Raw genomic sequence first — 27,417 nt, 5'->3', positions numbered from 1 at the left:
ACATATACATGTTGTGGTTCATTCCCATTGACACGAGCGTACAAGCATGACCATATGCACTGTGCTGTGTTGAAAGCAAATGGCTGAAATGTCTCCAGATTAGATTAGGATGGTTTTGACAGCTGAGAGGGAGCACTTGGCGACTCATACGCCGATAAACAGCAGCTCACCCAAATCCAGTTAAAGAGAGACAGAGTTCCCCTCCCCAGCGAGTGCAACACGGCTCAGTCATCGGGATTATACACCCCACCCCATCCTCCATAGCCCGCTATTCTTTTTTTTTTTTTGCATCTATCTCATCCTCTTCTCCTTCATTCATCATCTTCAGTCTCAAGATGCTCCTTCTCTTCTCTTCTCTTCTCTTCTCTTCTCTTCTCTTCTCTTCTCTTCTCTTCTCTTCTCTTCTCTTCTCTTCTCTTCTCTTCCCTTTATCCGATTTCACCCTCACCTCTCCTACCCTCGACTTAATGCCAGAACAAAGACATTTTCCACACTTTGTCACAAGCTATTTAGATGGAACAGGAGAGGTCTTTATATTCGGTGCACTTGTTGTATCCCGGGCGCTAAGACCTCTTAATAACGTCTGTATTGCTCTCAAGGTCGGCAGATCTTCTCGAGTTCAATCTGTTTAACTTGTCGAGGTACTTTTGGGCGTTTGGAGGATTCGCGTGGCACTTTGTCTGCTGTGGAAAGGATGGATTATCCAAACGTGTCAGCAGTTGTTTACTGTAAGGGGTACAGTAGCAAATTTGCGTAAAAATAGTCACACGCCAACTTGTCATGTACTGTACAAACAGCTTAAGGCAACAGCGGCTTCCATATTTAGGAAAAGCTGTGTGTATACTCATTATTTTTCCAAAAGTTCAAAATGTGATGTGGAAATTGGGAAAGCTCTGATCTAAGCCTGAAGCTTATAGAAACCAAGCAGAACCTTGTTTCTGTTTTCATTATCGAACTAAGTGATCGCTCTACATTTTTTATGCAACCTTAAAAAATATTTGACAGACTGATAGAAGACCATCTACGTGTCCCACTCAGTAGCTTTTCTGGAGATTTATATGGTGACCCTGAGTGGTTAGATGCTTTGTTCAACTTCCTTTGTGTTTGTGTTTTGTGGGCTTTTGCAGCCTTTTCCTATTTGCTTAAGTTACAGTTTGTTTGACCTCTGCGGTCCACCAACTGTTCCCCATCAAATTCAGTTTCTAACCAAAGGGCAACCTGACCTGCAGGCCTGAAAAATGAAGCCAGTGCCAAAAACTGCATTTCCTCTAGTTGCCAAAAGTGAGTCAGGTCCACTGATGCCCATGTGAAATTCTGCAGCAGAAATAAGCATGTGTAGAGACTGTTGTGGTCTAGCTTCATTACATCTATACAAGTGGTTAATTTATATATAACTAATTTGTTACAAGTGGATATAGGCCTAACACTGAAACCACTAATACCTCTGGGATAGCAGTAATGACAACGAAGGAAAAACAAGTTGTTTTTTTTTAAGTTTTAGGGGGTTTAATAGTTCCCAGACCCCCCGGGTACCCTTAATGACGAGTTTTGGCATCTCTGTGTATATCAATAAAAATGTGGTTCGATAACCTTTAGAACTGGATCCGAGTTTTTCCAAGGGTAGCTGCATAGACAGAGCCCAACCTCTCTAACTCCTGATGCACAGCCAGTTATTTTGTTCCATAAGCAGGCTTGAAATATGACAGAAAGTGCTCAGTTTAGAAAAGAGCTTCAAGGATTACTCCTAGCAGGCTTTCAAGGCGTAAAGAGCAACCATCTCGTTGCTCCACCTCATTTTGCAGCCCTCCTCAGCTCTGCTCCTGAGGGTTAAAACCTGTCCAATTCGACTGCTCTGCTCCGGATTTCACTCTTTATTTGCTTGGATTGGTACTCCACAGTCTGTCTTCTCGGTTCAACTACGATTCCCCCGCTGCTCTGCACAGCCAGCAACCCACACACACTCTGGCCCACTCTTTGTTACTATACTCGCTACAGTCCTCTGTACTTCGTGTTATAGCAGCCTTCATCTCAAAATGCAAGTAAACAAAAATACATTCATAGAATTACAATTAATGATTAATCACTTTATGCACCGATACACAGACACACACATACGCATATATATATATATATATATAGTTTTTGCCCTCATAGTTTAGAAGCTTTAGACTGTAAATATGCTTAACTACTAAAGCTGGGATGTTGATTTCAATAACATGATTGTGCTTCGAGTGTTGTAACAGATTTTTTTTTTTTTTTTTTTTTTTACAGTTTTCTTCTTTTTGTTTGACGCAGTCTCTACTAAAGCCAAAAAATATGTCCAAATAACGGACACGGCATTTTTATTTGCTCCTGTTGCGCAGTCAGCTCAGCATTTCCCTCCATGATGCTTTTCACATGGTCAAGACGGTGTCGATTGGAGGTTCTGAATGTCAGTTTTGATTCATTTTTCAATGAAATGCCCAACTCTACTTACCAGGCAACCTACATATCGCAAATGTCGAGCCCAGCATTTTATGCTACCTTCTTACAGCGGTGAAATTGACTCATTTTGAGGCGTTTAATGTATAGACGGTTGTCATTTGTTTTTCTTTTTGTCCCGAGCGTCCAAAAATTCACTTTAAAGATGAATAAACCCATTTTAGGAAAGGTCATGAAATACAAGATGAAGGGGTTACATGATTTTTAAAATGCCAACAGGTCAAAGTGACCCCGTTGGCACTTCTAGTGTTAAAGTCACATACGGTAAAGGTTCTGACCGCTTTGAGTGACAGCTGTGGCTGATTAGCTGTCTGCTACTCCTCACCTCAGCTCATTTTTAAATCACTGAGCCGGACCTCTTGACCTTTTTTGTGGTGTTGGTGCCTTTTGGAGCATTTTTAATGCAATTATTTAACAATAATACGGTTTGCTGTGTGGTTAATTGTGTTAAACATGCAGGAAGTCCATGCTGCAGTTCAGCTCAGTAAAATTCTATTATTTTAATAGAATCAACCGTGCAGTGAATGCCCATAGAATATAAAATGTCTCGTGTGTATCTTTTACTTTCCCTTTTGTACTTTTATACATCACGATCTCATGGCAGTTCCTATACTTCCATATACTCACAACCTGTGATCTACTGATTAAAATTTACTGATTACTTGATTTCAACGTTGTTGTTTTTTCGTATTTCTCAACATTATTTTGTGTCCCTGAACATGATTTTTCCATCATTCTGCTCTCATGTGTCATTTCACCTAATTATGTTGTATATGTGCAGTGACAGTAAATATATCATTATTAAGTCCATGCAGTTTAACCCTAATTAGCAGATGCCTGTCTGTGCATTGCATCCGTGCAGTTTGTAGATGTGCCTTGCGAATTGAGCTTGTCAGCATTAGATAACTCTACCATTCCAACCACTTTAAACCAGCATCATTACAAAAGTCCAGTGGGTGATGTCACCTTGGCCCTGTTCATTTTTTATATACAGCCTAGACTCGCGCTAGCCACACACCAGCGTGCAACAACTTGAAAGTCCTAACAGGATGGTGGGCAACATGTGTGAACAGTTAGTGGACCTTGTGGTGACATTGTTTTTATCACTTGTATTATTTGTTCATTTATTTATTTCATTGCCATCCATGTTGTTTTGTTATGGGAAAACAGAGTGGGAGGTCCCCGGTGTCAGGGTGATGGGGATGTGTGCCTTTCTGTTGTGTCGGCTCGGAGAAAGCAGTGGGAAATGTCTTTCTGCTCCATTAGGCAGAGGTCACCAGGTTTTTATGCTCTGAGTGCTCCATCATTGTGGTTTTCCTGCTAGATGAAAGGTGCTTTGAAGATCACACACAAACAGACACGCACACACATAAAGCTCCCATAACTGAGGCCTTACTTACTGTGCTCCAATCAAAAGCAAAATAAACCTTATTCTCTTACTGAGGCAGTCGCTCTGCGAATGTAACCGATGAGCAAACCCTGCTGGATTCGAGGAAAGCGAGTCCAGCAGAGCAGGGATAGAAAAACGGCGCCTATAAACAGCTTCGAGTGGCCATTGTGCCTATTAGTGCGCCCATCCAAACAAAAATTGACTGCATATAAAAGAGGTGTCAGGTTAACAACCAAATGTGCATTATTCCCTCAAACCCTGTCAGCAAATTGTGATTTAACAACTGGCAGTGTCTGTTATCAGCTCGAAGCCCACACTGTGTAAAGCCGCCTCGAGCTGCTGCGTTGCCAGGTTTTGACGGCGGCTCTGATTATTACTGTGAGGCTAATGTCGCCTGATAAGGCAGTGTGTGTAATTAAGCTGTTTCCGTAGTGTGTTATCTGAAGCTAGGTGAGGCTCGGCTGCCTGGAGAGATGGAGCTGTTAGTCAGTGAGGAAGAGGAGGACGCCTGTCTCCTGTCTGTGGCATTTAAAGCTTCCTGTCCTTCTCTCCCCTGTTTTTCCCCCCTTACTCCAATCTGCAGCCTTTTATTTCCTTTTTTTGCATACACCACCCTGTACCTCATCTTCAACTTAACCTAAATCAAAACCTGCTCATCTTCCACACACTGAGGCCTGTTTCTTCATCTCTCACTTGTCTGTCATATGTGTCTCGTCTCACCGATTTAACTCGGTTTCTCCTCCTTCAGCTCCTTCTCTTTGTGTCTCCTCTCCCTGCTTCGCTGCTCGGCAGCCCCTGCCTGGGCATCGGGAGCTCTAAGATCCCTCCCGGCCAAACACCGCACCCCCTGCTGCTCTCTCCACTGAGAATAACGCAGCAGCATGAGGGCGCTCCGCTATTCAGATCAGCATAGAGGAAAATGAGGCGTTATCTCCCACCTGTCTCCCCCACATCCACCCCCTCCATCCTTCCCCTCCTTCTGGCCCTGTAGGCAGGTTACCCGCTCATATGGGATCTGCCGATGACGCGATGCTTCTCTCCAAGGAGTCTAGAATCTGGGGGCCAGCTTTCTTAAGTGTGCAAGGAGCAAAAACCCTGAAGGGGAGCTTAGTCGGGAGGGCATGCTTTTTTGGAGATTTTATGTGTGTGTGTGTATATGGGTGAGATGGGGTTGGCGAGGGGGGCGGGTGAGTATTGCTCAGTGAAGCTATAGATTACCGTCTCTGTCAGCTGCGACGGCCACTGCTGATGAGCTCCTGCATGGTATCATTTGGTATCGATTAGCAAACACACACACACACACACACACACACACAAATGCACAAAAGCTTTTGGCAAGATGGCCGCCGCCTTGGGCTACTGGTCATTTAGCTGTCACCTCAAAGTGATGGTTTGGCCCGGCTCACCAGATCAATGCGAGACACAGACCTTATAACACACTTTGGGCAGGAAAACACACACATAGCGCACAGACACACTCTCAGACATGCTCTCCGAATCGAGTGCCCGCCCAAACTTTTACTGCGATACAAGTGGGAGTCGTGTTTCTGGATTACAGATAACAAGATTTAAAAAAAACAAAAAAACAACTGTCCTAAAATGATATCCAAAGAAAAAGAAATAAAGGATAAGACAATCTGGTTACTTGGTCAGCTGCAGGCAAGATGTGAAAGCTGATATGATTGTTACCTACCTGTAGGGTAACGCTGTGATTAATTTCTCAGAGGGATTTTAATCACAGCCGATATCACAGCGTTATTGCATTCACGCCCCGTGAAAAGAGGCCAAGGCCGCCCCATTTTCTGTGACCAATGACATTGTGTGATTTAAACAAAAGCATACAAGAGGCAATAAACAGACTGTCACTTGGATACACACAACAAAAGGCAGAGAGAAGCAAAGCCGTATGTTAATTCATCCATGACATGAATGTTACTGGCTTTTAAAATGAGTAATCAAACTCCTGCTACATATGAAAATGGCCAAAACAAATAATCAATGTGTCATGTTGATGACAAAGAGATTTCTTTAGGAAGGGGGGGGTGACAAACAAAAGCGCATTCTGTGCAACCTCTATTTTGTTCTTCTGAAAGCTTCAAAAGTCAGCACGGCTAATGTATGCACCCATCTAAATACATCACTCACGTCTGTGCTGTAAATATTGTAACAGCTTAGTTTTGTTTAACACAAAAACTGAAAATAGAGGAAAACATACAGACTGTTTTCTATCTAAAGATAAAGATTGCTCTCAATCCAAGAAAAATTAGCCAGGGGAGAAGTACCAATATTTGCAGGTCCTCTAATGGCCACTTGAGGCTGGCTGAGTCAGTACTCCTACAGCTCAATAGTAAAGTTGCAGAAAATCCTGTTCATATTCTCCATAGGGATTTTGATTATGAGACATAATGTTGTAACCATCCAAAGTCGGCTCACTGCGGAATATCATCTTTATTTTACCAAAAAACTTGTTTTATCCACAATAACATGGAAAGAACTACTCTACCCACAGTCCAAAACTGAAACAGCAATGTTTCTGATTGATGGAGGTCCCTGTACCACGGAAATGTTTAAACCCTAAATTACAGGTCACTTTGTGAGTGTGAAACTTCACAAACCACCTGAGCGGTGATTGCAGTCAGGAACTAAACACTGGGCCATACCTTCTATACACAGACAAACTTTATAATATACTGTAATCTGTTGTTATACAACACTATTATTAATCCTAGAAAAGCAACAGTAGTGGAAAGGATTGGTTGTCATCCATATTGGACATGATACAACCATTGGTTGCTAGGGGAAAATGTGTATTATTGTAGTGGTATGTGGATGTTTCTGACTGTTGTTGGATGAACTAGTTGCAAAGATGGTGTTGCACCTAAATCCCTGGTGGCCCCATGATCGGAAGGTCGGTGGTTCAAATCCACTGAACAGCTACCCTGCGGTACCCCTGAGCAAGGTACTGTCCCTACACACTGCTCCCCGGGCGCCCGATGACTGCCCACTGCTTCACTGAGTGAATGGGTTAAATGCGGAGAGGAATTTCCCCAAGGGGCTCAATAAAGTATACTTTCTTCTTCTAAAACCTCCTGTTGGTTGCTGGCAGGTTGCCACAGTTGCCTGTTGATTTTTATATTTTTCAGTCTCTAGGGCGGTGTAACACACTTGATCCTGCATTGCCACCATAGTTGTCCCACATCCAAAATGATGGACGAGTTAACATCAAGTGGTTAGTAGTCACGTGTCTCTAAATCTCAATAAACAGCCAATTTAACAGTAGAAATTAAAAGCTTGTTACAAGAAGACATTTTGGGTTTTGTTTCTGATTTCTTCTTTCGTAACAGCAACACAGGATCTAAACTTTTCAATTAGTCACCAGCTTTAGGTTAAAGTTTTGCTTTTTTGTAACATGAATTCAGACACGAGCAGTGGTAGCCACTAACTGTCTGCTAGGCGTCATGGCAGCTAATTCATGTCACTAAACTGCACCTCTTAACGATATTTGTGGCGTCATCTAACAAAAAATATTGCTATAACAGCCTATCTGAGTCTGTAAGAGGTCTGTTTGTGCATTCACACAATAAGCTAACTAAGCTAGTTAGCCTAAGCTGGTAACTTGGCATGATATCCTCCTAGTTAAACATTGTGGAACATATAAAACTTCAGTACTAATGTTATTCCAGAAACCAGCAAGTCGCATCATAGTGGCTACATAGATCTTTTACATACAGTGCTGCCAGACTGCCTAGTTGTTTACAGATTAGCCTATGCTAAGCTAAATTAACCAGCTGTTTGCTCTAGCTTTTATATTTTCATTTCTTTTCATATAGCTAAAGGTAAAAATCACAGAAATGTCAAAGTGTTATGTCAATATAAATATCAAACTGCTATATTAGTTTATCATCACAAATATCTTTGCTTAAGATGTTTTTGTAGCATTAAATTTAAGTTTTGTTTTTGTTTTTTTATGACAGTCAGACTTCACAGTGTGTGAAATCTCTAGCCACTACCAAGACTTTAATTCTCAGGAAAACTAAATATCCTTGCAACACTGCAAAGAAGGTGCTGCAGGAAATGATGGGTCATCTCTGAAAAGATGTGACAGCATCCCCCCCACTCTCACAGCCTCAGTGTATTTAACAATAGTTCAGCATCACCCCTCCTGCTCAGGACCTCCTTATAGCCCTGCCCTTTTCAACCCTGCTAGCATCAGCTCTGAATATTATTCATAGCACCTTGTCTCTATCAAGGCATCTGTAAAAACTAAACACGATCATCCTAAAATTAATGAGCCATATCCACCCCATTACATTTATCTGTTTAGTGGTGTTTTGGGCCTTCCTTTAGGGCATTATGCATGCTCGTCTGTTCATATTTATAACCCAGGCTTTTTATTAGCAGCGTAGTGGGGTGCTAACAGTTGGGAGGCAGCATGCACTTTGATGGTGATGGCAGGCGGCTCAGCGCAGGCCAAATGTGAAGGGAGGTGATGGAGAGAGAGGATCAGCTGCCAGGCCAAGGGCCCCCATGGAAGAGGGGAGGAGTGAGAGCGAGACAGGGAGGAGGAGAAATGAGAAAAGTCAAAGTGTGAAGAGTGCAAGTGAGTGAATCGGGCCTGGTTCACAGCTCTCAGCCCACTCGACTTTGTGAAAGGCGTGTGAGTCTTGTGATCAGCGAATATTTATCACACCTGCTGTATTTTAAGCCTCACTAAGCAGAGGTGTGTTGTGCACGTGTGATTTCAGAGTGTGGCTCAGTAAAACAAAAAGCAGCAAAGGAGGAGGAGGAAAGGCAGTTTAGTTCAGTTGATATGAGCTTGATCAAAAAAATTTACATGAAACCAGCTTCATGATATTTTTATTTATATTTTTGTGCCTGAGCTTTGTGACTTTGGAAGCTGAAATGTATTTTCTCGTGGACCGTTAAATAAGATAACTGTTAGATAAATAGGAAATCTCACGAGTAGAAACTCATGCAGCATGGAGAAAAGATGCATGTCTGATGGAAACTTGGTCCATGTGTCGCTGAATCTTTTTAAAATGTTTCTGTGCTAAATGATCTGATAAAAATGAAGTTCTTTTCAGCATAGACAATCTTTTGTTTCTTGTAAAGGTTATTTTGGGCATTCTGAAGCCACAGCATGAAATTAACCAGAGTTGTGCTCAAATTGCAAACGATGGTGAGAAAAACAAAAAAAATGGCTAGAACAGCCATAGTAATACAAAATTTAATGTAAGAAAACCCTAGAAAACTCACATCATTTCACAGTTTTTGAGATGATGATTTTCTTTATTAAGGAATAAAAGTTATCCAAACCTACTTGGCCCTGTGTGAAAAGGTAATTGTCCCTTTACACTAATAACTGGTCGGGCCACACTTGACAGCAAGACCTGCAATCAAGCGTTTGTGATAACTGGCAATGAGTCTTTCAAATCACTGTGCAGGAATTTGGTTCACTCTTCTTTGCAGAATTGGTTTAATTCAGACACTGGAGGATTTTCCAGCATGAACGGCCAAAGCATTTCAGTCTGAAAAGTCCAGACTTTGACTCGGCCACTCTAGGGCCTTCATTTTTTTTTTTTTTGAGTCATTCTGAGGTGGACTCGCTGCTGTGTTTCTGATCATTGTCCTGCTGCATAACCCAAGTGCTCTTGAGGTTCAGGCCATGAACTGATGGCCGGACATCCTCCTTCAGAGCAGAAGTCATGGTTCCATCAATTACAACAAGTCGTCCTGAAGCAGCAAAGCAGCCCCATCACACTACCACCACCATGTTTGACTGTTGCTCTGGTGATCTTTATATGAAATGCTGTTACTTTTATGTCAGATGTAACGGGATTTAAACCTTCCAGAAAGTTCAGCTTTTGTCTCATCAGTCCACAGAATATTTTCCCAAAAGTCTTGGGAATCATCAAGATGTTTTTGGCAAATGTGAGACGAGCCTTTGTGATCCTTTTAGTCAGCAGAGGTTTTCTCCTTGAACTCTCTCATGGATGCCATTTTTACCCAGTCTCTTTCTTATTGTGGAATCATGAACTCTGACCTTAACTGAGACAAGTGAGGCCTGCAGCTGTAAAAACCCTTAGAAGTGGCTTTGTAACCCTTTCCAGACTGATAGATGTCAATGACTTTGTTTCTCTCCTGTTCTTGAGTTTCTTTAGATCGTGGTGTGTTAGCTTTTTTCCCCCTAATAATGCTAACAACATCTACATACATAATACAAACAAACCTTTTTGTCACTTTTGGAATCCCAGACAATTTATCACCATGTTCATTACCTTGTTCGCTAATTCCTTTTTGATTTGGTTAGCATGGTGCTGCAGTGATTTGCACTTCACCTTACAATAAGAAGTTTTGCACTCATGTCCACCGCCTGCCTGGGACCTTTTTGTATGGAGTTTGCATGTTATCTCTGGGTACTCTGCCTTCTTACAACAGTTCAAAGACATCCATGTTAGGTAATTATTGATTCTAAAGTAGTGTTAGTGGAGACCTGTACAGGGTGTACTAGACCCTCCCGAAGACCCTGAACTGGGTAAAGGAAATGAATCGATAAACTAAATATGATTAAAGATAATATATAAAATTAATTAATTAAATCTGATTGAATATGAACAAAATTCCTCCTAAAGTTGGTGAGTGTATCTTTCTTTTGGAACATCCAGGAGCAAACGCTGCAGATGACTAGTTGATTCAAATCAAGACAATTTTTAATGTGAAGCAACATTGCTAATGACTACACCACCGTGCATGTAGATCTACTGTGTACAAATGGCATCCACGATTTTTTTCTCTTTAAATACAGAATACAACAGAAAAAAGAAAAACAACAAATGAAAAAATACATGGATGTCTGGAGTTGCTGGGAAGTCACCCAACCACCTGCTTGAAGGAGGAGGAGGAGGTAGAGGAGGAGGCGGGGCTGCTGGAACGGCCATTGGATTGTCTCAGCTTATCTTGGCTCGCATGAAGGAATCATCCCGAAAGCCTTTTAGGAAACGGACCCTGGCTTTGTGCAGAGCCAATTGATGCCGGCTCTCCAGATCGGCGTTTGTCCAAATGGAGTCGAGGCGGGCCATGAGTGTTCCTTTATCCTGGCTGTTGTGGGATGCTTTGGCTCTTGATTTCACACACACAGATGCCAATTGCACATTCACTTCAGGCCACAACAGCAACGAGCAGTTTATGCACGTGCGTAGGTGTTCACACAAACACCCGTACAAGAGCTGCATGATTACACACACGGCAATTATACACACGCGCGCTTGCAATAATTATGCGTGCGCGCACACACACACACGCACACACAAGACACTGGCATAATTACATGCGGCCACATACATACACCCACACCACTTCACAGAGGAACTGCTGATCAACTGCATGACCTTCTCTCTAACAATGTTAATGTCACCACCTGGGGGAGGTTGGGGGGTGGGGGGTGGGGGTTGGGGGGGGGCTTGATGGAGTGATTGGAGTGAAGAAAGACAGATTCAAAGAAAGAGCCCACGATAAGCTTGTATTGCCCATCACCGCCTCACCTGGGGCCCGCTTTCATCCTCTGTGCAAGGGTTAGCGTCTTCCCATTCTGCGCACATACACCTTATACATGCAGGCATGCACACGCACGCAACGCTGGATTACACCCCCGGCACCTCGCCGTGGGTCGTAACCGAACATTTATCGTGCGTGAACCCTCCCCTACGTGCTTGCGTGCAAGAGGCCTGTGCCTCGCCCGCTGACAGGATCCTGTTACGGCAAATGTCACACTCCCAAAAAGGATTCACCCCCCCACGGAGAAAATGAAGTCAAGACTTTCGCTCACACTGTGTCACTCTCCCACCTTGTCCCCCACCATCACTCTCCTTCAGTCTCCTTTTTCCTCCTCTTCTTTTTCTTCTTCACCTTCCTCAGCCCCGCTCTCCACTTATCCATTTCTATCCTCTTTTCCGCTCCCTTGAACTATCGCTGCCTCGCACACACTCACCTTGGTTTGCATTCCTCAGCATTTTGCCGAATAAAGTACCTTTTAACTGGATGGTTTTTAGCGGATAATTAGTCCTCACCTTGGGAAAGGAAGGGACAACAATGCAGGAGGAAAAAAAGAAAAGTAAAAAGAAAAGCAGGTTGATTTTTTTGGGTGGGGGGCAATCGGTGGATGGGCTGAAGGTGTTAGAGGCCATGCTGTAAACAGAGCAGGGTTGCGTTTTTTTCTATAGCTCACTGACCGACGGGTGCTTCTCCTGTCACATTTTGACAGCTTCAATATTAAATTCGCTCCCAAAGAGAGAGAGAGAGAACAGCGAGCAGGACGTCTCCCTTCTCGTTCAGCGGAGCCATCAACGGCAAAGACCTCTCAGACGGCGCGTGAAAGAACGAATTTTTTTAAAGCCATCACCAGGTAAAAAAACCCCAGCAAAAACAACATGTAGGCGTACAGTCTAGGGAGGAGACACGGTGCATTATCTTCACTTCTCGCTGTAGATGTGGTCCAGAGCAGCTTTTTAATTTGATGTCAGTATGCAAATACTGTAAGCAGTCAAGAACAAAAAAAAAACCCAACAACTCCAAATCCCTTTTTGTTCCTGGAAGAAAATGACTTAAAGGAGAAATCCCTCGGCAACACACCCACCCCTCCACCTCACCTTCGAAACAGGAGAAGAAAACGTGCAGTTTTATTTTTAGAAGGTGCAAACAAGGAAAGGGGTGGTGATGGTGGGGTGGGTGCTGCTGTAAGATTGTAAATGTCTCTGATGTGTTCAGTCTGCACAACCTTATTCCTGATAATGGAACTAGCTGCTCTGTCTGTCAGTGCCTATTTACACACAAATGAAGTGGCGAGTTGCACGCGCCCAGTGGAGCTGCTAGCCTCCATCTCAGCTGTCAAAACGGGTTAGTGGCTACAAGCAAAACACAACGATCCCTCGGATCAAACTGTGGTCGGCCATTCAAATGTAATAGCTTCATCCTTGGACATGGAGCGTCTCTTTCCTCCCCCCTATTCCCCAACCCCACCGTCGCACGCTCGCTCTACCTCCTAGAAGCTTGCCGGCTTGTTGGAAAGTAATAGACTTCTCAGGATGCCAGTTCGCACAAATCTGGGATGCAGCCTTTTATTTGCCCTCCGCGGGGAGAGGTGTTTGGAGTAATAGGGATGAAGCGGACCATAACTACAGCTGAATAAATCTTCCTATCTTGGCTCAGTGGAAGCCTGTGTGCACATGGTTTGTCAAAGCTCCATAAAATGTTGTTTGATAGGAGTTCTGTACAGTTTAGGAGTTCTCCTCCTGCTTTCCCCGTTGCCTCCTCTTTTTTCTTTTTTCTCCTCCCGTGCTACAGCGGTTGCAATCAATCAGTGTTTAATCAGCCGTCTTGCTGGAGTTGCCAGGTAATCCTGGCTGTCTTGGTGGCTATCTGTGTTTGTGTGTGTGAGTGTGTGTGTGACAGCTGGCAGAGCTGCTCAGTTGCCTGTGTGGGTGAGTGGATGGCACCATGCAGGTTTTTCTCTGCACAGCATGTAAAGGCATATCGGATGATCTGATGGGCTGTTGAAATTGTCAAGTGGGATTTGAGAGTGAGGGTGTGCAAATGACCGAATGTGTGAATTTGCCTGGGTTAAATCTAAACCGAGTGTTTTTTCTCCCACTTTTTCCCTCCTGTAGACCTGCCTGGAATTGGAGCGCTATCTGCAGACAGAGCCCAAGCGTTTGTCGGAGCTCTTTGACCAAGACTTGGATGGCCTCCTAACTCCAGCCTACATGAAGGAGGATGGAGAGGAGGAGCTGTCAGACACCCTGCTCCCCAGCCTGCCGAGCCTCCCAGAACCACCGAGCCCACCTCCGGTGATCCTTTGCCCTACTCGAAAGAACTTCCCTTCCCCTGGCGCTGTGAGGAGAGACCTCAAACCCAAAGGACAAGGGCTGGAAAATGTAGAGGGCATGGAAGGGGTCCACCAGGCTCAGCTGAGTGCCGTCACCTCCCTGACACCTCCGTCATCGCCAGAACTCGGCCGACACCTCGTCAAACCCAACCAGACGCTGACGGCCTCGGCTGATGGGACACTCACCTTGAAGCTGGTAGCCAGGAAGGTGGGGCTTAGCGCAGCCAGGTTGGTGGCGGGGCACACGCTTCCTGTCCAGGTGAAAGATGAAGATGAGGGGGCTGCATGTGTGATCGGGGCTGGAGAGCTACCAGAAAACAAGAAGAGGATTCACCGCTGCCAATTCAATGGTTGCAGAAAGGTGTACACCAAGAGCTCCCACCTAAAAGCCCATCAGAGGACACATACAGGTAAGAAGTCTTCTTCTTCTTCTCTTTTCATCTGCTCCCTTTAGGGGTCACCCAAGCACATCATATGCCTCCATTTAATTTCTAGCATCCTCCTCCGTCCTTCACTACATCCACAAATCTTTTTTTTCTTTTGCTCCTGCCTGGCATCTTTATCTTCAGCATCCTTTGTCCAACATATCCATTATCCTCTGCACATGTCCAAACCATCTCATCCTTGAATAAACCTGAACTTTCACTCTGATGTACTAATTTCAAATCTTGTCCATTCTGGTCACTCCCAATATAAATCCTGTCATCTTCAGTTCGGCCTCTGAACCACACTCTCCAAGCCATACATCATAGCAGGTCTCACTACCATCCTGTAAACCATTCCTTTCACTAGTGCTGCTATCCTTCTGACACAAATCACCCCTGACATGCGTTTACTCTCTAGTGAGTCTCTAATCCCCTGGACAGCAGGTATGGGCAGCAGTCCTTGTCCTCTAGCCTCTGTAAGCTTGGTGCACAGGAGAAGGTTCTTCTTAGAGTCGTCCTCTATCTCGCTGTGGACGTCTAGAGCCACAAAAATGACGCCAGCCTTCTGGTATGGAAACATGACACAGGAAGGCCTGAGTCTAGCTGGTTAGTAGCGACTGTACTTTCAAAATAAGAGGACAGAAATGTTCCACAAGTAAATACCTTGCAGATGGCATCACTCATACGCAATTGAATACGTAATGCATACATAGCATATAGCTTACACAGCACAGGGCACAATGTCAGATTCCCACTATTAGAACTACTACAGAAGTATTTATAGTCTTATCATACTGTATGTGAAATTGTCACACAATATTAAGTTTTCATTTTCAAATATCTTGTCAATAATGCCAATAAATAGTTACCTTGACACCCCAATTCTGAATTTGAGCAGAATAGTTGGGGCACTTTTCAGATATGATTTCAGTAAGCCGCTTTCAGCGTGGCAGCTCTGAGGGCGCCTCTACAATCAGAGGTAGCCCCTTCATGCACCTGTAATAAAACTGACTGACGCTCATTGTTGGTGACAGGTTAAAAAGGCTCAATCCTGAAGCTAAATGACCGCTGCACGCCGAGCGAGACACAGACAGACACCGAAGATGAAAGAGCAGGATTCAAAGAGTATTTTCTTCTTTTTTATAGCACACACTCTGACTCTTTTCTTGTCTTTGGATGAGCACTGAGGGGTTTTTTTTTGTGTCCGACCATTTTTCTTCTACCGGTGATGTCTCGAAGCCTCGCCCACTCGGGGAGATGCGTTTAATATGTCAGGCAGTTCTGTAACAATCTTCCGGTTTATCACAGTCCATGCTTCCACCCTCCTGGGTTTTCAAATTTTTAGATAACCTCACTTGGAAATACCGAGTGCAACTCCACCTGCTACACATTCTTGGAACAAAATGCACACAAAACGATAAGGAATGTGCAAGAAGCAGCAGCTCTGTAATCACAGAACAGGGTCTGTGCCTTATTGAAATATCAAAAATGAAAGATAAAAATGTGATGATTTGAGAAAAAGGCAAAAAAAAAAAAAAAAAAAACCACGACTCTTATCCTCATTCTTTCTGCTTAAGTACTTCTCTGGGCCAAACCAGGGTAGGTCCTCCTTGTCAAGGTTCTTCACATGAAGGAAGGGGGGAGGGTTCAGAAGCTATAACTCTCCCGCTCCTCCATCTCAATCCCAAACCACTCAGACCTCTGTCAGGGAGCTGTCCTCTGTCTGAGTAAGTGCGCAGTGATGGATGGATTGACCTGGATAGGCTGCCATTTCCTCGGTTTATTTCAGGCCTTGCCGTCCTCTATGCGTTCTATAAGTCTAGGTCAGTGTTTCTCAATCTGAAGTTGTCAGATTTTTTTTTCCAGGGTTGGTAATGGGATAATTTTTAAGAACAAGGGAAATATTTTTCAAATGTAACTTTATATTATAATCCCATGAGGCAGGACATGAGGGATAACCATCTCAGCGTTTTCTCCAGTGTGTCAGAGATTGCTGTTATTAACTTGCAGCTTATTTAATAATAATAATAAATTTTATTTATGAGCGCCTTTCAAGTCACCCAAGGACACTTTACAATAGGATAAAACACTTAGTAAAACAATGGCAGAATAAGAACAATAAAACAAAAGCACAAGATAAAATTAACAAACAGTGGATTCACAGTGAATATGCAGATTTGAACAGATGAGTTTTGAGTTGGGATTTAAACTGGGGGAGAGAACCAATGTTTCTTATTTCTGGGGGCAGAGAGTTCCACAGCCTGGGAGCAGAGCAGCTGAAAGCTCTGCTTCCCATGGTGGTGAGGCGGAAGGAAGGTACGGCAAGCTGGATAGAAGAAGAAGATCAAAGTGAACGGGCAGAACAGGTAATGGTTAACAGGTCAGAAAGGTAAGGAGGAGCGAGGTTATAAATGGCCTTGAAGGTGAGCAGAAGAAGTTTGAATATTATCCGGAATTTCACAGGGAGCCAGTGAAGTTCCTGAAGAACAGGGGTGATGTGCTGGTAGGAGGGGGTTCTGGTGATAATGCGAGCAGCAGAGTTCTGAACCAGTTGAAGCTTATGGAGGGATTTTTGGGGGAGACCATGCAGAAGAGAATTGCAGTAGTCAATACGGGAGGTAACAAGACTGTGGACAAGAATGGATGTAGACTGGGTGGAAAGAGAAGGAAGCTGTTAATGCTGCGTAGATGGAAGTAGGCAGAACGGGTGAGATTATTGATGTGAGATTTATAGGAAAGTGAACTGTCTAGGATGACACCAAGGCTCTTAACCTGAGGAGAAGGGAAAACTGTGGAGTTATCGATGGTGAGTGAGAAATGGTTTGCCTTCAAAAGGTTGGATTTGAGCTCTTCTGTGTGTCTTCTTTTGGTTGGCGAGCTGAGAGCGATGTTATTTTTGTTCGGTCTTTTCTCTACCCCCCACACTCCGAGAGAGGCGTTCAGCGGTATAATGAGATGGATATTGACATGTGATAGGTAGCCATATAGCCGTTTCCTTATTTATTTTAACCGCGGGAGGTACAGCGAAGAGCGTCCATCATAGTAAATGAAGTTACAGCGACTCAAATTGGATTGGGTTGCTCCCCCGCCTTCTAAATTTATCCACTGCTTGGTTGACAGATCACCAGAGCTGTCCAGCGAAGACGCTACGTGTGACTTGTTTACCAGCTCTGGCTTGCCTCTTTGAAAAGAAGTCATCATCTGAGTGTGAGAGATGATGAAAACATCACACCCTCTGTGTTGGAACAAATTTGCACAGACATGCCATCATTGATTCCCCCAGCGTGGTGTGTCTACAACCCTTGTGATTAGACTCCATGCCAACTGGGCCAGCTATGGGGGACCAGAGCCACCAGTGCTGTCCAGTCACAAAATCCATACAGGCAAATCACAAGAAGTCTCAATTAAATGAAACTGAAATCCAGAGAGCTGTGTGCAGTAGTTGATATTAAAATGTATGTGAAGGCTGAACCGACCATAGGAATCTGAACATAGTGATGCTACAACATGATGTAAAAGTCTTGAGCCAACACTCATTTCTTTATATTTTGTTTCTAAGAATTCACTCTTGAACAACAGTTCTCCAGGTTTTATTTGGACATTGCCTGGTTTTCCACTCATTTTCCATCCACTCCTTGTACCTGACCATTTTCAGAGGTGAGTTTTTTGTTTGTTAAGCCACTTAAAACTGACCTATGACCCATTAAAACATAAAACAAAGCACCGAACTAAAGAGACAAACCAGCGTTGTGTCTACGCACAACACACAGCTTAGCAAAAAAAAACAATTTTAAATTGTAACTTTAGACTCTTTGTTGTTACTTGACTTGCCTGAAAGTCTAAAAGTAAAATCATACCTGGATCCTGGATAGAAAAACACACAGTGGAGCACTATCAGTCATGGATCGGCCTCCCCAGAGCCCGGACCTCAACATTATTGAAGCAGTGTGGGATCATGTTGACAGAGAACAAAACAAAAGGCAGAAACATCCAAAGAAGAGCTTTGAATGTCCTTCAAGAAGCCTGGAGAACTATTCCTGAAGACTACTTAAAGAAAGCTAGCTAAGAGAGTTCAGACTGTGCTGAAGAATAAAGGTGGTCACACCAAATCATGACTTTCAAGCTCATTAAAATTGTATTTACATGTATGTTTGCACATGTTTCAATACACTGCTGTGCCATTTCCATAGCAGAATTAGGAATGGCTCAAGACTTTGCACAGTACTGTACCGTAATCTGACATCCATACTATATTTTGTGTTTAACTCGGTTAATTAACAGAGTAAATAGCAAAGTGGGCACCTTTATTTGTCTTGTGATATCTTTGAATTTTGAGATGGAGCATTCCGATCCATAGTTACAGTTTAGGTCCAAACCTCTGGAAACTTGGAAAAACAAACCTCGAAAAACAGCGGCTGCATGGCTTACTCATTACCAATGTATTAAGAAACATGTCTTAAGCTGTTTTCCCACATTAACTTCAAACAATTTTAGAAGAATTAGTTTGGGATCATTTTGATCCTTTCTCACGCGCAGCACACAGCAGGAAATAGTCTGCCTCGGATGCGTTCACACTGTTGGAAATACTCCGTGTGGTTTAGGCGATAGAGCTGCTCGGGTACAGCGTGTATAGGAGGCAGGACACATGATGAGCAGTGGATTCATCAAACAGACATTACAAAGACGCTGCACTATGGAGCTGCCTGCTTAAAGACCCCTTTCGGGTAATGTCTAGAAAACTTTGGAGCTGCAGTGTCAATCAGCTGACTGTTTGGGAAGTTGTAGAAGGCTGCAGGAGAAGGAGCTCACCTGTCAATCATCTGTGCTGACGCTGTATAGTGTCTGGAGCTAGCTTGGTCCTTCCCCAGTGAATATGTACCTATTTTATGAACCATTTAATAGTTATTAAACCAAGATAACACCCCCATTTTTCACTCTGTTTATATTTATTTATAATGGCACTAAGTTAATATTATGACTTGACCAATCACTTCAACTATAATTGAATTGCCTCTCTTTAACTATTTGTCTAATTGACTAATTGTTGGGAGTGTCTATCATTGCACACCTGAATAGACAAACAGAGAAAAATCAATGTGGCAACCTCTTTTTATCACCCCCCTCTCTACCCTGTAAATTATTAAGAAAAATTTACATTAAAATGATTTAATGACAGTGCCACAACTTCCATATAGCACCATTAAAAACACACTTCCTCCCTTCCCCCTTGGAGCCTATCAGTGTCACGTAAGGTGCTTTAACATAAAAGCAGTGAAAAAAGAACATCTGTCTTGTTATTCAAACCGGGAAGGTAGAATGATAAACGGGGAAAATGTCGACTTAAGATGACAAAGGGAGCCACAAAAGCTGAAGAAAGAGGAGAAGAGCGACGTGGAGTGAAACAAAGAGTAGATGAAGACAGAAGACAGGGATGGGGGAGGTACAGTGGAGCGACCCTCTTCAGAAAAAGACAGCAGTGCCACGGGCTCCCCCATTCACTGAGCCATTATCCTGACAAGTTTAAAGATGTCATTACTCAAATCCTCTTTTTCTTAGTTGTTATTTCCATAAATTACCGACGGAGAAAAGGCAACGATTTAATCTGGAATTAGACGGGCTGAGTTGAAATGACAGTGCCCTGTAGAGCTTTTTGTGAATAGGCTTATGGGAGATAAGGAATGGTACAATTAGATTTTGGGTAGGGTAAAACACGAGGACTGTTGGGTTATTCTGCCTTCGCTCTCTCGCTCGCACTCATTTTCCCTCTCTGGCTCTCTCCTCCTCTCATTCTGTCTCGGTCTTTTAGCCAGTACGCTGTCTCTCTCTGCATGTTTGCCTCTCTATCGGGCTCATATTCTGTCACTCTGCTCTTTTGCCACTTTTAGTTTTTTTTTAAAAGGGGGTCTAGGTATATGTATATATATTTTTTTATATTCCTGGACTCTAATTTTGTTCTGATTGGCTGCCTTTTGTAAACAGAAAGCTTGAACAACAGTGAGGCGGGGCTTGTGTGTCTGACGTGACCATATTAGGAGCATCAGCTCTAAGTGACATCATACAAAGGAAAAAGTAGAAAAAACTGTCTGAAAAGGAGCATTTAGAGTAGAAACATGATCAGGTAGAAATGGAGGCTAAAAGCTGGACTCCTCATCACTGCCTTTGTTAGCTTTGTGTTAGCATGCTTGTCTTTGCAGATGCTAGCAAAGAGCTGAAGTTGTGTTAGGAGTGTAATGCGCTTGCTTCTATCCTGGTTACCATCACGCTCTTGTCCTCTAGTCCAACGTCAGACTATTTTTTTTCTTTGTATCCGCCTGGTGTGCAAATAACCGAAGAACCTTTGTAACACAAGTAGTGACATGATTTCAGTAATAACTCTACCATATATTTTTGATGTAAGGCTATCTCTGTTATGATTTATTGTGAGAATGATGGCACCACCGTGGTACGACCACAAATAGGCTCTTTCCACTCTTATTCTTTTAAAATATTACAATGTGTCTTTGGATATGTGAGAATATTTTTTCAATCAACTACAAAACTAATTTAAAGTGCCTTTTTTTAAAAACCTGCCAGGCACTGTGTTAGAAATGATTAAGCCTTTTATGAAAAAAGGCTTCATCCCATGCTTTCCCATCATCCTCACGTCTCTTACTAACGCACTTCAATTCTCCATTACTTCCTCCATATTTCATCTTTGTCTCTTCCCCTCGCTCATCTCCGAGCCAGCAGTGCTGGTTGCGGGGCTGGCGCCTATAAAGCCGCCTCTCCGAGAGCCTCTGTAATGACCTCTGAGACCCAAATGCCCTGCTTCAGCGTCAGCTAATGGAGGGAATGTAATTAACTTCACCACTGGCACCTGAGAGGCTGGAGAGAACGGGCGCATGGGTGCGTGTGTTTGAGCATTCGGAAGTAACAGATTACGCCTAATGGGATTACGGTGACTCAGGAAACACCCAATTATCAGATTATGGATGAGAAATATGTGAGCACTCATTTGATTATTTTAAAATAAAAAAGCATTTTTAAAGATGGAGGGAGGAGGGGGTGGAGTATTTTGATTTTATGCATTTCTTCCCTGAAATGAAAAGGGAGAAGTGCCGGTTAATGGTGGATTTTATTAAATCATTCAGAATAAATAATTGTTTTAAAAAGCAGCGCCCAACTGTCCACAATCCTGATTCTTTAAATCATAACAATAATCCACTTAGCTCAATAATCTACATTATACAGGCAAAGTAATCCAAAAGTAACAGAAGGTAATCAGATTATGCTGCTGGGTTCAGGCTAATCCAGTGGATTAGGTTACTGATGGACGTTTAAAACTGTCAATCAGTCGGACTGTATGTTTTTACAAGTAGCATTTCCAGTCCGGTGTCTGTTTGCAGAGGCGAGTGGGTACCTGCTCTACTTCACTGTTTGGGCATCTTGAGAGAGAGCGGAGGAGGGTGGATTTTTTTTATAAAGGGGGGGGGGATGTTGCTAGGCAACGGAGGCAGTGTATCGTTGGAGGAGTCGGTAGCTGAGTGGTTATGTACTGCTGCAGGCTCTGGTCTCTTAGTGCCCCCCCCCTCCTCCTGCACCACCACTACTACTTCCACCACCATCATCGCCCCCTCAGCCCCGCTCCTCACCCCCGCCTCTTGCCCTGTACAGCTCTACGGCTACCGTCGCTAGGCAACTGCCTCCGTGCTCTGCCAGCGTGCTCAGTAATTGGCCGGTGGCATGGCGGCGTACCGTTGCCAGATCCAGCCAGCTGCACTGCCTCCTCATGTTTCACCACATACCCCCTACCCACCCCACGTCTCTCTTACACATACACTCACACACAGATACACCCCACCCCCCTTGATCCCATTGCTAGGCAACGGATTCAGGCATTCCTGCCTCCCAGGAATTTCATTGGCCAGAGTCGGATGGCCCAAACCTGCAGCTCTGGGATGGAAGGGGACAAGACTAATTTCTGGATCTAGACCAAAAGCACTTTAAACTCTACAGTTTTTTGTTAAAGGGACAGTTCACCGCAAAATTGAGTAGTTTTTTACATATATATATATATACATATATATGTATATGTATATCTATATCGATATAGATATACATATATATGTTTTGCCTCTGTTCTGCAGTCCTATTTATCAATCCAGATTGTTTTAGTCTTGCCCAATTGTGGCGCTATTGTGTGTAACTCCTGATCCTAGAAACAAAAGAGGTCCAGGAGAGCAAAAAAGGGTTAGGTAGTAAATGAGAATAAACCAAATTTGACTGATAGACTCAGCAGACTGATATAAACTTACATTTAAACCACAAACGAAACTGATGGCCTAGACAGAGTCATCCTGGTGACTTAAATATCCAAAAGAACTACACTGAATGGAATAAATGGCACAGGTGTACCAGATCCACTGAAATTAGAACACAGGGAGTTACACCATTTAAGTTCCCTCTTAGCTGATCTGCAATGGAAGCTCGCTGTTGGCAGGGGGGTAATGAAATTAATAAATTATATAAAAATACAAAAAATTGGGGTTTATCTAAATATAAAAATAATGTTAATAAATGTTAATAAGTCATGTATGCAAAGTTTCATTGAGATTGGCCAACCCATTAAGGAGGAGATGGGGGGTAAATACAGATACATATGCAATGGATACGCTCCCATCATTACAGTCAGATCTTCAAATAAAAGCAGGTACGCTACAGCCAAAATCAGCATATAGACATGGTTTATCACTTTAAAAAATTTGAAAAAGAAAGAAATAAAGAGTAAAGTACTGATTATTTTAGATCCTGCCTGAAATACTATGTGAATATCTCCCACATTTGGCTCACAGATGTGGCCCCTCCTTACTTTACACAAGCTCTCATTGCAGTTTTGACAGAGCAGTTGATCTATTGATTTTGTCCCTTTGGATAATCGCATTCAATGAATTAAGCCAGTAGTCGTGGTGAAAGCACTCGAGCAGAGTTGGTCAGCCTCGAGCACCAGTCCAGATGGGATGTGACTGATGCAGGTGACATCTTCGGAGTTGGACGCAGCTGGCGGATTGTGGCCTCCTTGCCATTATGTGTCTGGCCTAATTATCACTACCCCCTCCTTCCCTACCAGCATATCTGCAGCCTCCTTTGCCTTAATCCACTTCTGCAACACTTCTCTCCTACTCTACTTTTCCCTCCCCTGGTCTCATCTCACCTCCTCCTCTCAGTCTCTCATCCACCTTGCCTCTAATCCTCACCCCTCCCTCCCACCCTCCCTCCCTCTCAACCTCTTCTCTCTCAACCCTCCTCTCCTCTTCTGCATGTTCAGCAAGATTGGAGACCAGTGGGAGCTTCTCCATCTCATCCCATTGCTCTCTTTACAGTCCCTAAAAAAGGAAATGGTGACAGGAGGCACAGGGATCTTTATCAGACTGGAAGCTAACATGCACTCACAATATACAGGACACACTCATTAAAATAAAAGCTCTGCCAATATCAAACAGGAAGATAAAGGGTTAGCGGCAAAGAGCTTTTTGCATGGGCGCAGAACAACAAATAAGCGTGTGATTGGTGTATGAGCGATCAAACAGGTGCTCACGTGTGCTTTTTTTTTTACCCCCTAGGTGAGAAGCCATACAAGTGCTCGTGGGAGGGCTGCGAGTGGCGATTCGCCCGGAGCGACGAGCTGACGAGGCACTACCGCAAACACACCGGCGCCAAGCCTTTTAAGTGCAACCACTGTGACAGGTCTGTCAAAACACGCCTCTCCCTCCTTCCCCGTGTCTTATATGTTTTTCTTCGCCTTTTTATCCGAGCGCTATTTGAAGTACTTCCACAAGCACAGCAGGCTGTGTTTTAACATTGTGTTTGGTGTAGTGAAGTCAAGATGCTGGTTACACACCCCGAAATGTGTTTTGGTACTGACCCAGTTTAAAAGTGTGTTGGCAGGATTACTAATGTGCGCTCCAAGACCCAACTCGCTCAGTGTTTGAGCGAGTTGAGCTCAGTGTTTCAGCTCTAGACCCACATTAGGGACGGTGCAGCATATTAATAGTGAATCTACACACATGATGATAGATAGTCATGATTTGGATTCAGAGCGGGACAGAGGTGTAAAATGAGTTTCATTAGCAATGAAACACCTAACAACCTGGAATATTAATTTAATTTGCAGGGTATTAAGTAAATAAATACTGGCTTTATTATCAGAAACACTGGCAATAAAGAAAAGATAGACACAGCCTTTGAGGGTGAAGCTGGTGCTATAGTCCATTCAATCTGTGCTCTTTTTTTGCCCAGCAGGGGGTCACTTGTCTGACTGTACAGAAATCTGGCAAATTATCCACATTTCTCATTTCTTACACACTTAGGTTAGGGTCTCAATTGTTAGCTTAGAGTTTTATTTAATACATGATGAAAATGTACTTAAAGGTACATAAGGCTATGCCGGGTAAAACTTGAGTCTTCAAGTGTGGACCTCACTGACCATCGGGTGATGTCATGGCTATCTTTTATATACAGTCATTAATCTCAACAGTCACTGACTTTAGTTTAAACAGTGTAAATTGGTTGAATTTGTAGGTTTTTAGACATTTACAGGAGGGAAATGTATTTGGGGAATTGCTGAAGCCACCATAACCCTAAATACAGGTGTAAGTGTGTGTGTGGGTTACTGGAAATAAAGCCCCAGGCTGGCCCAGTGATTGGGCAGGCTTTCCGGTGAACTCGATAATCCCTGTCACCTGAAAAGTCCTTGTGCAGATCAAGCTGAGCATCCGAGAAGTTTACCACACAAAAACAACTAATGAATTTAAAATTTGTAGTTAATTAACTTTAACTAATAGTTGTTTTAGCAATAAACAGAAAAAATACATAAATCAATAGTAAAGTCCTAATTTATGGTTAATTTATGTAACTAGGAATCCAAACAATCACAGGACCTCTAAAGAACAGGCACTTGGAGAAAGGGGAGAGGAAAACCCCCATTTTAATAGGAAGAAACCTCCAGCACAACTATGCTCATGGAGCACCCATCCTCTCCAACCGGTTGGGGGTTAGGGGAAAGAGAAGAGAGCAGAGAGAGCCAGAACAAAAGGAAAAAAAATTGATTGAATCTTTAAATGACATTTTTTAAATATGCACATTTAATGTTGCAAATGAGTGTGTTTTAAACCAAATCACAACCTTTTCCTAAACCTACCTACGTTTGATGCTTAAATACACAAACTACAGTCTCCAGTTGATTTATAACCTAACAACTTCCTGCATATACTGCTTTTAACAAGTATTTTCAATAACAGTTTGATAATAAACAGATAATGCTCCCATATTGTTTATAAACCTATAATAGAAACAGTTGTGAAACATTAGCGTTAAATATTTGCTTTTTTGTTCCTTAACATTTTAACAATAATTGTTTTTTTATGATAGTTGTGATGGACTATTGCCATTAAACACTTTGCAGATCATAGATAATGTTTTGTTTGCTGTTTTAAATCAAACATCATATGAATCTCAAAGTCATGCACCTTTACACCCTTGACTGTCACCGGAAAGAGGTGATCTGTTATAATTTGACTGTGACTCTTCCTAATTAGGCACCTTGGCTTCTGTTTAATTATGAAGCAAAGGGAAAGGGCTCCTTAAATCTGGTTCCACTGACCAAAAAAAAAAAACCCAAACATTTAAAGGCAATTATTCACTTTTTAAATGATCAGCTTGCTGCCGACACAAAAATCTTTACTCCTATTTTAATTACACCCTGCTGTCTGTCTTTGATCTGGCCCTCGCTGACACCTCTGGGATCTCTGAGCAATATTGTCTACAGGAGCTACCACAATGCAGCAAGGCATCCCATGATTAAAAGGGTCATTTTAAAGGGTTTCATCACACACACAAAAAAGGAAATTTAAAAGGTTCTTTTTGTTATTGCGCTACAGAAGAAAAACTTTTAATATATCTATAGTAGTACCTGCAAGGTAAATACCACCTTAAAATGTGCTTCCTCTGCTATACAGAGGCTTTTTGGTGACTTTTGTAGCTTTTTTTTGTATATATGTCCTTGGGTATGTGAGTGAGAACATGCAGTTATATTTTACGGTAGTAAACCATTTTATGGAGATCCTAGCAGAAACACCAAAATAGCTCTATAATGGCAACCAAACAGCAGTATTATCCTGTAAAGCTCATATTTCACAGTACAGCGCTGGATTGTTTTTACATTAAAAAGGAACTGCTGTCGTAGTTACAACAGGCACATGTAAAATAACATTTTAATCCTGCTTAAGCTTCTCTCCAGTGCCTTATTGTAATTTAACAGGAAAGTTTCTTTCATTTGCTATTAACATACGGATATGTTTTCTATAAAATACTTTTATTTACTTTTACTTATGTGCTTACTTAAATTTATCTTCATATTTACTTGTTTTTAACTTACATTTACTTGCATGTCTTACTTACATTTGTTGCCATTCCTTCATTTGTTTCACTTACATTTGTCTTCACCCAAATTATTCTTGTAATTGTATCTTTTACATTGTGCTGACAGCCTTGTTTTAATCAATCATTTTCTTCTTTTTCTGGAAATTACATGCAACGGCATTTAATTATTCATGGAGCTAGAAATTAGGGAATAAAGATGTCATCTATTGTCAAAAACCGCTGCGAGCAAAACACAGTGTGTGTCTTTTAAAGGACAGTGCAGTCTTTTTTGACAGTTTCAAAACTGATCACAGTGCAGGGTGTTATTGAATATATGACTTCTTGAATCATTCATAGGTTCATTATGAAAGGACAAAAAGAAATTCCCTCCTCACCTAAGGTACTTTGCCTTGATGCCTATTGAAAAGTGTGTATGCATATGTGTGTGTGTGTGTCAGGGGGCAGAGGGCCATGCAGTGTCAACTTAATCAGGTCTCAGCTGGAGAGACTGTAAATACAGTATCCCTCCCCCTTGATTTCCCACCTCCCCCCGCTACCAGACCCCCCTACAGGCACATCCCTAATTTGGGCCCACCTCTGTCATGTGTCACAGGATGTCCAACCCCTCCAGCCTAACTCACACACACAAGTGCACACACACCCTGCTGAGATGAAGGAAGAGGGGAAACAGGGGAGACAGAAAAAAGTCAGGGTGGAAGATTGAGGATGGGGGAAGTTGGGGGACGAGGGAAGGAGGAGGCAGACCTACGGTGTGCCAGCTGGTGTCGTGCCCCCGAGTCGTGACTCATACTTTACCATCTGTCTCAGCGAACGCACTCACAGTG

At 42.8% G+C, this 27,417-nt stretch overlaps 1 protein-coding gene across 1 annotated transcript in view; it reads left to right on the top strand.

Moving 5' to 3' along the window:
• The window catches only part of LOC146361399 (Krueppel-like factor 7), a 51,565-nt gene that overhangs the window by 16,333 nt on the left and 7,815 nt on the right, over nucleotides 1-27,417 (top strand). The window contains exons 2-3 of the mRNA XM_084920932.1: nucleotides 13,534-14,161; nucleotides 23,776-23,899. Coding sequence (XP_084777058.1) covers nucleotides 13,534-14,161; nucleotides 23,776-23,899 — 752 coding nt within the window. The remainder of the gene's footprint in view (nucleotides 1-13,533; nucleotides 14,162-23,775; nucleotides 23,900-27,417) is intronic.

This window comes from Perissodus microlepis, chromosome 23, assembly GCF_051167445.1.
Source record: "Perissodus microlepis isolate ML-2025 ecotype Zambia chromosome 23, ASM5116744v1, whole genome shotgun sequence".
In the NCBI taxonomy this organism is placed as follows: Eukaryota; Metazoa; Chordata; class Actinopteri; order Cichliformes; family Cichlidae; genus Perissodus; species Perissodus microlepis.
This window is presented reverse-complemented; position numbering and strand designations above follow the sequence as displayed.